A 12,108-nucleotide genomic window follows, 5' to 3' on the forward strand; every position below is an offset into this window, starting at 1 on the left:
CACTAAAATCCAAGACGACTGTGCCGTCCTACTTGGAACTCATCAATTGAATGTACTTGTATTCTAGTATTAATCTTTATATTAAGACTCAAATCTGATGTGTTTTGATTCAAAGGTTACTTTTATTATTCACTGAACTACCGAGTCCAGGTAGCCACTTGATTTTGCGATTAGTATGAATTTTGTTTTTAATGGTTTGCATTTTCCCGTTGTTTTTTATTGCGAACTACAATTTTCTATTAGTGTATATACTTTCTTACCGAATTGCCTTGATGTTACCGCACAAATCTTTACAAACAAATCATTTTATCATTAGCGTAAGAAGAAAATCGAAAATATGATTGTCCACATTAGCCTTGGTTTTTATTAAGCTGTAGCATCATGTAATGTTTATTCCGGTTCATCATTTTGTAGATCAATTCACGTCTAATTAAATTGAACAGAAAAATGCAGTGTACCTCTACTACTACTACTACTACTACTACTACTACTACTACTACTACTACTACTACTACTACTACTACTACTACTACTACTACTACTACTACTACTACTACTACTACTACTACTACTACTACTACTACTACTACTACTACTACTACTACTACTACTACTACTACTACTACTACTACTACTACTACTACTACTACTACTACTACTACTACTACTACTACTACTACTACTACTACTACTACTACTACTACTACTACTACTACTACTACTACTACTACTACTACTACTACTACTACTACTACTACTACTACTACTACTACTACTACTACTACTACTACTACCTACTACTACTACTACTACTACTACTACTACTACTACTACTACTACTACTACTACTACTACTACTACTACTACTACTACTACTACTACTACTACTACTACTACTACTACTACTACTACTCTACTACTACTACTACTACTACTACTACTACTACTACTACTACTACTACTACTACTACTACTACCTACTACTACTACTACTACTACTACTACTACTACTACTACTACTACTACTACTACTACTACTACTACTACTACTACTACTACTACTACTACCACTACTACTACTACTACTACTACTACTACTACTACTACTACTACTACTACTACTACTACTACTACTACTACTACTACTACTACTACTACTACTACTACTACTACTACTACTACTACTACTACTACTACTACTACTACTACTACTACTACTACTACTACTACTACTACTACTACTACTACTACTACTACTACTACTACTACTACTACTACTACTACTACTACTACTACTACTACTACTACTACTACTACTACTACTACTACTACTACTACTACTACTACTACTACTACTACTACTACTACTACTACTACTACTACTACTACTACTACTACTACTACTACTACTACTACTACTACCTACTACTACTACTACTACTACTACTACTACTACTACTACTACTACTACTACTACTACTACTACTACTACTACTACTACTACTACTACTACTACTACTACTACTACTACTACTACTACTACTACTACTACTACTACTACTACTACTACTACTACTACTACTACTACTACTACTACTACTACTACTACTACTACTACTACTACTACTACTACTACTACTACTACTACTACTACTACTACTACTACTACTACTACTACTACTACTACTACTACTACTACTACTACTACTACTACTACTACTACTACTACTACTACTACTACTACTACTACTACTACTACTACTACTACTACTACTACTACTACTACTACTACTACTACTACTACTACTACTACTACTACTACTACTACTACTACGTACTTATTTTCGTTCACGCTATAAAAATCTACAATTAACAGTAGAGTTGAAGCTAGTCACCTGGGAACTGAAGGTTTAATCTACTGAAAGTCGAGAAAAATGCTTGGTTGTTTAATCAAAGTGAATAAATGTTTGTTGTACTTTATTTCGTTCTCATAGTATATAGTAATTGAAAATAAATTTTGGATCCGATAATCAGTTGGCAATTTAATGACTATTTAGTTTGTGATTTTTAATTGTTCATAGTCAGGATTTGATTTCGATCAGTTTGTTGTTATATGTACTTCCTAAGCGACTCCCTCAATATTGCCTTTTACTTACAAGTTTCAGTCCTAAATAGCATCAGACTCACATATTGATATTCCACTGCTAGCCATATTTTATCTGTTTTATATAAGTTCCAGCTTATTCGAATGGTAACTAATAGTGGAATTCAACTTCTACTAGTTTTTTCAATGAAAATATGTACTATAATTAATCATGACAATTACTTATATACTCTTTTGTAGTTATATAGTGTTAAGTATTAATAACTATTTATTTTATCCTCTTGGTTCGATTTAGTGGCTAATACTCTTTCTAACACTTATTTAACTAGTTATACAGATTTAGAAGTCAAAGATGGCATAGCAAAGTCTAACCGTAAAGTTCACATGAGTCATTTTTACATATTTACAATACTAGAATGGTTCACACAAGTATATATATGGGCAGATATCTTTACCAGATAAATAATCTACACGCCGATAGTAAACCTACCAAGCCTTGTATTTTTCATTTACAAAGTGTCTTTATGGACGGCATGTAATATGTCTAAACTTACCCGATGTTACATCTCCCTCTTTGAGACTTCTTCCTCCTATGTGTTTGTTTATGCCATTTGATGTGGGAGTTTACCAATTTCGTGTCATTTAGACAATTCCCTCATTAAATTTCTTCGTAGTTTGTGGTACTTATTGGCTATCTATCTTAAAGTTATGTGAATTACTCTTCTTTATATATAGAAATGCAAAAGAAATCATTTCAACCAAACAATGAATTTTCTTCCCAGACCATTTTACATCATAATTCCACTCAACATGGTAATGTAGTTCACAATCGTAAAAAAATTACTAATAACCACTGAATTTTTTTGAATAGTTGTGATGTATGATACTCATTCTCAGTTCCGCCAATCAAAACTTGACTATTTTTCACAGACGTTTTACTACTTATTTTTGATAAGTAGTTAAAGGAAATATTTTAAATATATGTATCGCATTTAATATCATGTTCCCAATCCGTTCCTGATTTTAAAAAATTAATCTAAACTTGTTAGAATGCCTTTCTATGATGAATGTTATAGGAATATAAAAAGTACAGACTCTAGATTCTTGTATAGCATTTTGAGTTCAAATACACATTCTCTAAAATAAGTTCAACAGCAAAGTAATTTATGTTGACAATTAAACAATGTGACATACAGAACTGGTAAATACTGTGCAACATAGGAAGTCTGGAGAATTCGACAAATTATTCTACCTGTTAACTACATGTCACACTGGAGCTTTTCAAATGGTTTCTTGTCGTTTATTAGTAGAGTTATCAAATTGTAATTCTGATGTTTTTATCTTTTATCATGAAACGTGGTATGAAGAGAATCCCGGTTGTCGTACATCAATTTACTTCACTTTTTGATACTGTTTTTTCTTTCCTCTTAATGTGAATATGGATCATAATATTTTACTTTATCCTATAATAATCCTGTCTATAAAAGAATTAATATCAGACAATCAAAGATATATTTCACTGGCGTTCCCTTTCAAATATTCTCCATATGTAATGCCATCACTGAGAAAAATTGTAGAATTTTATATTAAGCAACTTGTATATATGTATCAATTGATATTAAAAATTTATGTGATTTACATTACCAAGTTACAGTTGGTTTCACTTTGTTTTGTGTTATGAAAGTAGAAATGTTGGAAAAAACTTATTATTGTTAATTACTTATAGTGACATCTTTTGTTTTCTTTATATGTAGCTGTACACTCAAAATGTTAAGTTTTCCTATAATTGTTTTTGTACCTTTCTGTTTCATTCCATCTCATCTCTATTTTAGGTTATTTAGCTCGTTACCTTGTACAAACAATGCTTTCATCGAATCCTAACGATCGACCAACAGCTGAAGAGATCACTTACTATCCATTGTTTTGGTCACCAAATAAAGTCATACGCTTCATATCGGTAAGATATACATATGTATGGTTCTGTTTTTAATCATTTTTTTCAAAATCTAACTATTTGTTTTATTATTTTGATTAAAAAGGTTTTGAATTCGTAAATATTTCACTGTTTTCTAATTTCATTTCCATTACATATTTTCAATTTGTGATAAATGCACATAACTGTAGATACATTAAATAAATAATCCCAATGGTTGAGATCATGAGTCAATATCCACAAAACCCTTCGGATATGAAGTAATTCTATCTTTGACGAAATGAAAATTTAGATAATACAATGAGAAGATGAAGTTTACCAGGACTATATGATAACATTAACACAATAGATTCAAGTGTATTTACACTAGGGATACTACTGAATAAAAGGTAGAGTTGTTAGCTGAAACATTAGGGAAAAGTGGTTATTTTTAAGCAGAAGTCCCTATACCATGAGACTTGATGAAAATCCAAAGCTGCTTTATGCCTTCGAAAATAATTTCTTCTCACTTTAAGCCTACCCTGTTAATAATGATCCTTTTCCTTATTATCTCTATTTCCCTCTTATCTTCCAATTTACCTAGTTCACCTTTTATTTTTCAAGTAAAGACTTCTTAACAAGTATATGTGTGTTCAAATTATTCGAAATGGATTACGTTAATTTATCTCACATAATTGTGATTAAATATGCTTTCTTATCGTATTATCCAAATTTATCAAGAGAACTAATTGTTTTAAATGTAGTAGGACATTGATTAGATTGCAATGTTCAAATAAACAAAAGGGCTAAAGGATAAAGCGATTGACTAGATTCGAATCATGATTGTGTGCTTTTAAGTCGTCTTGTCAAAGATTATCTTGTAGACTACAATGAAAATGCCCATATTTTAAGCATTAAAAAAGGCACTGTCTCCCTTTTGGTTTGCGTACTCGGGATATTATTTCACTGTAGTTATATATTCTAGTTTAACTTCATATATTAAGGGGTATGAAGTGACTGGAGATCAACTTACATTCTTTAGTAGTTACAACATTCAAATGCTTCCGAATTGATCGATTAATTTACTTTCGTCTGTCTCAAAAATCTTAAATCCCCATATTCACATGAAATAAATGTGTACTACCATTCCATTATTATTAGGTGCTCTTCAAATTTACTCTACTAAGAAATATTTTAAATCTAATATTGTAACTATTAAAAAAAAATAAGAAATAGGGGCATTGGAATTATATTCTTTCATTTACTTATTTACATAATTCGTACAATAACCATTATTTCTTTGCTCTCATTTATATCAAGGAATTATCAAATGTTATGGATATTAAAGATTTATCATTTGATATTCCATCTCAAATTGGCACTTCTACTAATCATTCAGTTGACGCTGCTGACGGAAACTGCACTCAAGACAATAATAATAATAATAATGGAGGCAGTACACCTACTACTAATTATCAGTCAGTCAGACAACAACATTTCGATAATTATCATCAACAACAAATGTTAAATGATCTTATTCGTTATAGAAATTGGGTATTTAATGAACATTGGTTTGCTAGACTAGAACCTGAACTAGTTGATAATTTATTGAGTAATAGAAGCTATCAAGTATGTCTTTGTGCGTGTGTGTGTGTTTCTGTTTCAATGACGTGAAAACTTTATACCGATAATCTCTGTATTTCATGTATTCTTTTTCTAAATACATTTGATCTTTTTATTTTCTTCGAATATACTATATGTTCAATAAACTTACTGTTTAAGCAACCTTGTTTGCTATCTTATATAAATAACCAAGGTCACACAACATTGTTATTACTGTTTGTTTATTACTTCACCTTAGGATACTTCTCTTTTATACCTTCTACGTGCTATACGCAATAAACATAGTCATTTCTGGTCATTACCAGAACATATTCGTGCAATCTATGGTTATAATCAAGAAGGTATGTCAATTTATTGGACAATGCGTTTTCCTGCTCTTCTACCGCTTATCTATGGTTTATGTAATAAACACTTTACTGGTACTATTAATTTTTCGGAATTTCTACCTCCAAAATCAATTTGTAAAATATTTGTCGGTGTTCCAAGTAAGCGGTTAAATAGTTTTTTTTTCTCTTTGTAAACAGAGATTCTATTTTATCATGATTGTATTATGTAATCTGTTGTATATCGGTTTGTAAATTAAACATTAACAAATATTATAGAAAGGGTAGACTATAAGCCCCCAAATGCCCTGGTATGGCCGAGAGTGGGGTGGGTCTGCCCTCCCTCTCGAAATGCTCTCACACGGCCACGCGTATACAGCCTCTGCCGAGGGATTCCTACTCACTGCCTTCTCGTGGCATTACTGTTGTTTTCGAAAAGCGAATGTCCGGTGCTTTAACCTGATCACAAACCAATGGTGCACATGGGCTCCAGTATCCTGCGGGAACAAATGGCGTATGAACCAATCGTTGGTCACCGGCTTCCATGGGACTGCATCTCCTCACGATGCTCCACTGCCTTGTGGATCAGACCTTTAGGTCAAAGGCTCAGGATGTGGCCCTTTAAGAAAACCACCTGTTTCGGTTTGGGCACCTGGACAGTATCCCAGCCCTCGCAAATTCGAATGATTTATGTGGCGCATATTTACTTGGTTCCTCCTTGTACCAATGTTTATGCGTTTAAATAATAATAATAAGACTATAAATGTACGTTATCAGTTATTGTTGCTGTTGTGTTTTTTTTGTATCACATTTCTGATAAGTACAATGTATGCATGTTTGTTATGAATTTCAGAAAACCTTTAGTAACACTGATTCAAACCAATATTAAAGCGTTATCACTTCTTCCAGATATGCATTAAATGAAAGTGAATTTGTCAATGTTTTTCTTTAAGACATAAGGCAAATACTTTTTTTAAATACTGACAATCTTACACTGTAAAATTCTACACATATAAATTGAAACCTTTCTTCCTTACTTCAAACTCATCATGAATGTAAATCTTTAACTCGATACACTAAATTCCATAATTATGGACAAGAAGTAGACCTAATAGTTAAAGTCTAAACTGATTGGAAAATGATTGATCTACAAACTGATTTTTTCCAATCACTTATAAGATTTTATTATGTTATTTTTCGTATTAATATGGTGTTGCTTAGTCGTTTTCTTTTTGATTTCAAATTACAACATACTTATTTACAATGTAATTGGATTCGTCTTAAGCACTTCTCTATATAAGAAATATATGTATAGTTAGTGCCACCACTGTAAGCCAAAGTGCAGTTTACTTATTCATGTATCATACTGCTATGTTTGAAGAGATTGCAAATTCACCTAGTCTGCGAACGAAACAAAAACTCTGTGGCCAAAGACCAATAAGCTAGCTATTCTGATGCATCATAGCCCCGCTAACTAGAGAGAGAAGTCGAAGTTCGAACGGGGAAATATATCCCTCAAGCAGCCAGAAGCACGAGCGATAACAGCAGGCACAAATCAAACGTATATATGCATCATAAAACTGTCCTTGGGAAGCGTTGCAAAATAGCATACTAAAAGGGGGTACTACGGACCAATAACGTTTAAGATTCTCCCAAGTTGAAAATACGACGTGAAGGTGAAAAGAGCACTTTTGGCGCAAAAACAAAGAAATTCAATTTTTTTAAATAAAATTACAAAAATAAGGTATTTACCAAGTCAGTTCTGAGTATCTAACATCCCCAACACATACATGATAAATAACAAATTATAGTGTATGAGTTTATCGTTTTGAATTAATTCACATCTATTTTGAATAAAAAAATATATGGTAAACGAATGATAGGGATACTTAATAAATACATTCTTGTTTATGGTTAATTATAGTTTTATGATTGATTAAGTATAGTTCCCAATAAAAACCAAAAAAATTCTGGATACCTAGGGTAGTAATATTTTACTTAAGCTACGTATCTGTAGGTACATTTCCAGTGTTATTGTTAAACTTGCTTTAATCCATGGAACTTGACTTGTGAGTTAGGCATGAACATTAAAATGATCGCGATGAATTTCAGCTTACTTTTAGTCAGTTAGAAAATATCTACTGAAAATGAATAGTTTATAAGTCGAAACAATGTTTTAAAACGTAAATAAATTTTATATAATTAATGAATTTATATTGAAATCTCCTACGGGCTTTCCTGCCTATAAATCGGAAAAACAACTACATGAATATAAAATATCCGTCTTTCAGAATTCTTATAGGGACTCAAATAAACTTTTAGCAACCCTGCATGTTCCTAGTTAGGGTTCGCATTAGAAGGAAGGAAAAGTAGAGTTTATCTTCATGTTATATCAAATCTATATCAAAAAAGAAATGAATATGTGATACATTTCACACTCATTTCCACTCTATGATTTCAATAATAACTTCTTATGTTTTTCAACATTCGGAGAACTACATAGAGATATTTATACTGCCCAGTTTGTGCGGTGAAAAATGTGTCATCATGTTGTTTAAAAGAAAAATTTGAGCAAATACACAACAGTTGGTTTCTTAATTCTAATCGGGTCGTCCATAAGTTGCACTTCTACTGTTTGTAATCTATTCTGAAGTTGTCTTTTTCATCCTAGCTGTTCATCTTCCTCATTGTATCATTCGTTATTTTTTGTTCTATTAAGTTTCATCAGTTCTGTGTTAAGATTTATTTCCGAGTAGTTTTGTAGATTTAATCTACTGAGTAATTGTATGTCTAATCAGTTCTCGTCGGCTAATACAGTAAATTTACTAGTCACTTTTGTTAATTGTTCATAACAGTTATAGATCGATGTGATTTCATCATGATCCTTGTTATGTATTTATTTTAAATTAAGAAAATTTTATTGTGAGATAACAGTAAGTTTTTCAGTATAGTACAGAGAAATAGTAATGTACAAGTGTTAACGGTAAATGAACTAACTAACAATGTTATAGTTTCAAGGATGTGGGTAAAACCTGTTAACTAGAGACACTATCATTTGACTTCAGTTGTTGGTAAGAATGAATATTCACAGTGGTTGTCATATAGCTAGGCATGGAATGATTATTAATTGGAATTTAGTAAGTGAATAAGAATTGTAGTCCTTCAAATGAATGAGTAAAGTGCTGATAGATAGACTTAACGCTATGATAAGTTATGTCCAAGTGATAAATTTTGATAAAACTGAATAGTTGCTGTAGTCCCCAAATTGAAGGGATATTAGAAGAAAAGACAACTATAAACACGATCTGAAGTTGTTTGGTGTATACATAAGCTATATGTTGTTCACTCTTCAATATCTTATTATCACGCTTAATTCTTGTCCTATCATAATAGCAATGGATAAAAATCACATCATATATGATACCCGTTTTTTAATCGTTAAATCACATTCTAAGTACCATTTGTGAATAGTTTCTCACTTTGTTGGTATTTTTTTGTTATTGATTATTAACAAAGCAAATTGTCCATGGTGGCCTATTTGGAATACCTCTAGTACTGATAATAATGAAATAGACGAAATTTCAATTCAAGAGAACAATTCAATAAAACCACATGTTCAGTTTAGTCAAAATGCAAATAAATCAAAGAATTTAGTAAGTGGTTTCAATATGTAATTGATGTGCTATGTGTTTATAGTTGCTCAACATTGAATTCAAATAAATTAAGTTTTTTTTCTAATATTGAAAGCGTGTACATTGTTCAGTGTGCACATTCCAAAAGAAGAGGTTACACTTATTAGACTTTGATACTATAAAAAGAAATCTAATAAAATCTGCCTTTAACAATCAATTAATAACCATGGTGATTTTTGTTTTAAATATTCAACTCGAAAATAAAACCCACTTGTTTAAATTACAACACTTATCTGATCATTCATTGTCTTCTATGAGATGACTTTGGGAGGCTAATCATAGAAAAATTCAAATTGAAACTAACAAATTGTAATCATAGTTTAGAATAAAAGTTTGATGAAAGATCATTGATCATTGACTACTGAACTTGTTTGTTTACTCCTTCTGAACATAAATGACAAGGTTTAACTGTATTACTTGAGATGTTCTTTGTAAATCAAACTGAAAATATATTCTTTATTGATTATGTGGTGAGCATGTTTACATCATGCTATGTGATGAAGATTTAAACGTTTCTTTATTGGTTTGGTTTTCGTAAGGTTTAGATTATGTGGAATGTGTCTTAAAGTGTACTGTTAATATACAACCTGTATCTCCGGAATATTTGAAACTAATTACACTAAAGTTGAGTTATTAAACGTATTGATTGATTGGATTGTTTGAACTTTATCACAAAAGATTTTTGAGATTGGTTTATTAAAGTGTGATATCTACTAATTGAATAACGATCAGACACATTTCTGCATTGAATAAGTTTACCAAAACATTTATTATATAGTGTATAATGTTTCACTCACATACGTCCACTTTCTATCTTTAGTATGTGAATAGTAGATGGAAACGTGGTGACATTATGCCCTCCTATTCTTTGGAACTAAGTAAACCATACAATAAACCATCAGATATAATGAATAAATCACTTAAAATCTCAGTAAAACATGAATGTGATCAAGAATTAAAATATGAAACGATATATCCTAATGAAGTGGATCCCAATGATGATGTTTGGAATAATACTACTGTTAATAGTAGTCATAGACGTCGTCGACCTAACCAACCTAAAAAAATTCGTCCTTCTAAAAAACAATTCACTATACAACGACGTCAAGATTTAATTTCAATTGCTGGAACTGAATTACCTTCCATATATGAGAACAAATAATTACTTGTGATATAAAGCTTTTTTTTCTTTTGTTATACGAGTTTTCATTCTTTGTACTTTAAAGGGAAGTTTTATTAAATAACCAATCGTTATACTTAATATTCCTTTTAATGAACTAAACAATCTCTTCCTGTTGTTTTATACAACAAATTGGTTTTACCTTCCAAATCAACGATAAACTTTATACCTGTGTGTGTGTGTGTGTATGTCTGATTATAGTTTTCACTCAAACATGTGTGGTGTTTCTCTTCTTATTTATTTTGATTATTTGTACATACTACTCTTAACTGATTAAAAAAACGGTTGAAATGTGCAGTTACTGTGACTCGTTTGTGATTGATATCGATATTGTTATTTTTTATACATTTTGTTTATGTTTTTTTCGATATTCACAGATATATATAAATAAATAAATATGCACCATTTTTCTGTTGTATTTGTGATTTTTATTGGAAATTAATTTTTGCTACTTCAGTGATCATTGTTTCTCATGTAGGGACTACAGTACGAAAATGACTTGAAATGTGGAAACATGTGTATGTGTACAGGGTATCTACGAGATGATACATCACAAAATCTAGTTAGTCATAATTTATTAGTTGTATAAGGGTATTTATCCGTACTGTGAAGGGTAATTCTTTCTGGAAAGGAAATTAGATTAAAAGTTATCTTGTTGACTTAGGAAGAGTGAATCAGTGTCCAAAGAGAAAAATTGCTTAATACTGGTTATACATGGTCTTTTTATCATTAACTTAAGTTATTGTTGATTCATCTAGTATGTTTTGAGTGTAAGTGACTGAAGTGGATAAAAAATTGTTGCATTACAATAGACGATTTATCCGCGGTGGTTTGGGAGAACTACAAGTTCGTTAGTTTGATGTTCATGAGTTAATTTTCGAAACCTTTGGTTGCTAAAGTCGATTCACGGATTTAATAAGATATTTTCCTGTGCTACAGAAATATTCTACTCGCTGTTTACGTGAAGATTTAAACGAAGCATCTTAGTAGGTCGCTTATGCGTGCCTTTTATATACGAATTCTTCTACTTTTGCAAAACTGGATATGAACTTACATATTATATTTGTTAAGTTTCTGTGACACAAGATCTTTATATGTGAATAATTATCTCAAGACAGTAAAATACCTGACGGAAAGGTACAAAGATGTAGCGTTAGTAATGTAGGAGAGGTTAATGCATTAGGAAACTACATAAAAATATAAACTGAAGTATGATTAAATCAATCGACTCGAACTCATTTAGGTAACGACTAAGCTTTCGTTATGTTGCTTTA

General features: G+C 31.1%; 1 protein-coding gene across 2 annotated transcripts in view; it reads left to right on the plus strand.

Annotated features, from left to right (window-relative positions):
• The window catches only part of ERN1_1 (Serine/threonine-protein kinase/endoribonuclease IRE1), a gene marked incomplete at its 5' end in the record, with an annotated part of 34,814 nt that extends 22,950 nt beyond the window's left edge, over positions 1-11,864 (plus strand). For both annotated transcript variants that reach the window (XM_051216949.1, XM_012937574.3), the window contains 5 exons: positions 3,937-4,061; positions 5,337-5,645; positions 5,878-6,124; positions 9,479-9,615; positions 10,475-11,864. In XM_051216949.1, the coding sequence (XP_051065584.1) occupies positions 3,937-4,061; positions 5,337-5,645; positions 5,878-6,124; positions 9,479-9,615; positions 10,475-10,816 (1,160 nt within the window). In that variant the 3' untranslated portion in view covers positions 10,817-11,864. The remainder of the gene's footprint in view (positions 1-3,936; positions 4,062-5,336; positions 5,646-5,877; positions 6,125-9,478; positions 9,616-10,474) is intronic.
• Positions 11,865-12,108: the final 244 nt, after the last annotated feature.

The sequence above is a fragment of the Schistosoma haematobium genome, chromosome 6 (assembly GCF_000699445.3).
Source record: "Schistosoma haematobium chromosome 6, whole genome shotgun sequence".
Taxonomy (NCBI): domain Eukaryota; kingdom Metazoa; phylum Platyhelminthes; class Trematoda; order Strigeidida; family Schistosomatidae; genus Schistosoma; species Schistosoma haematobium.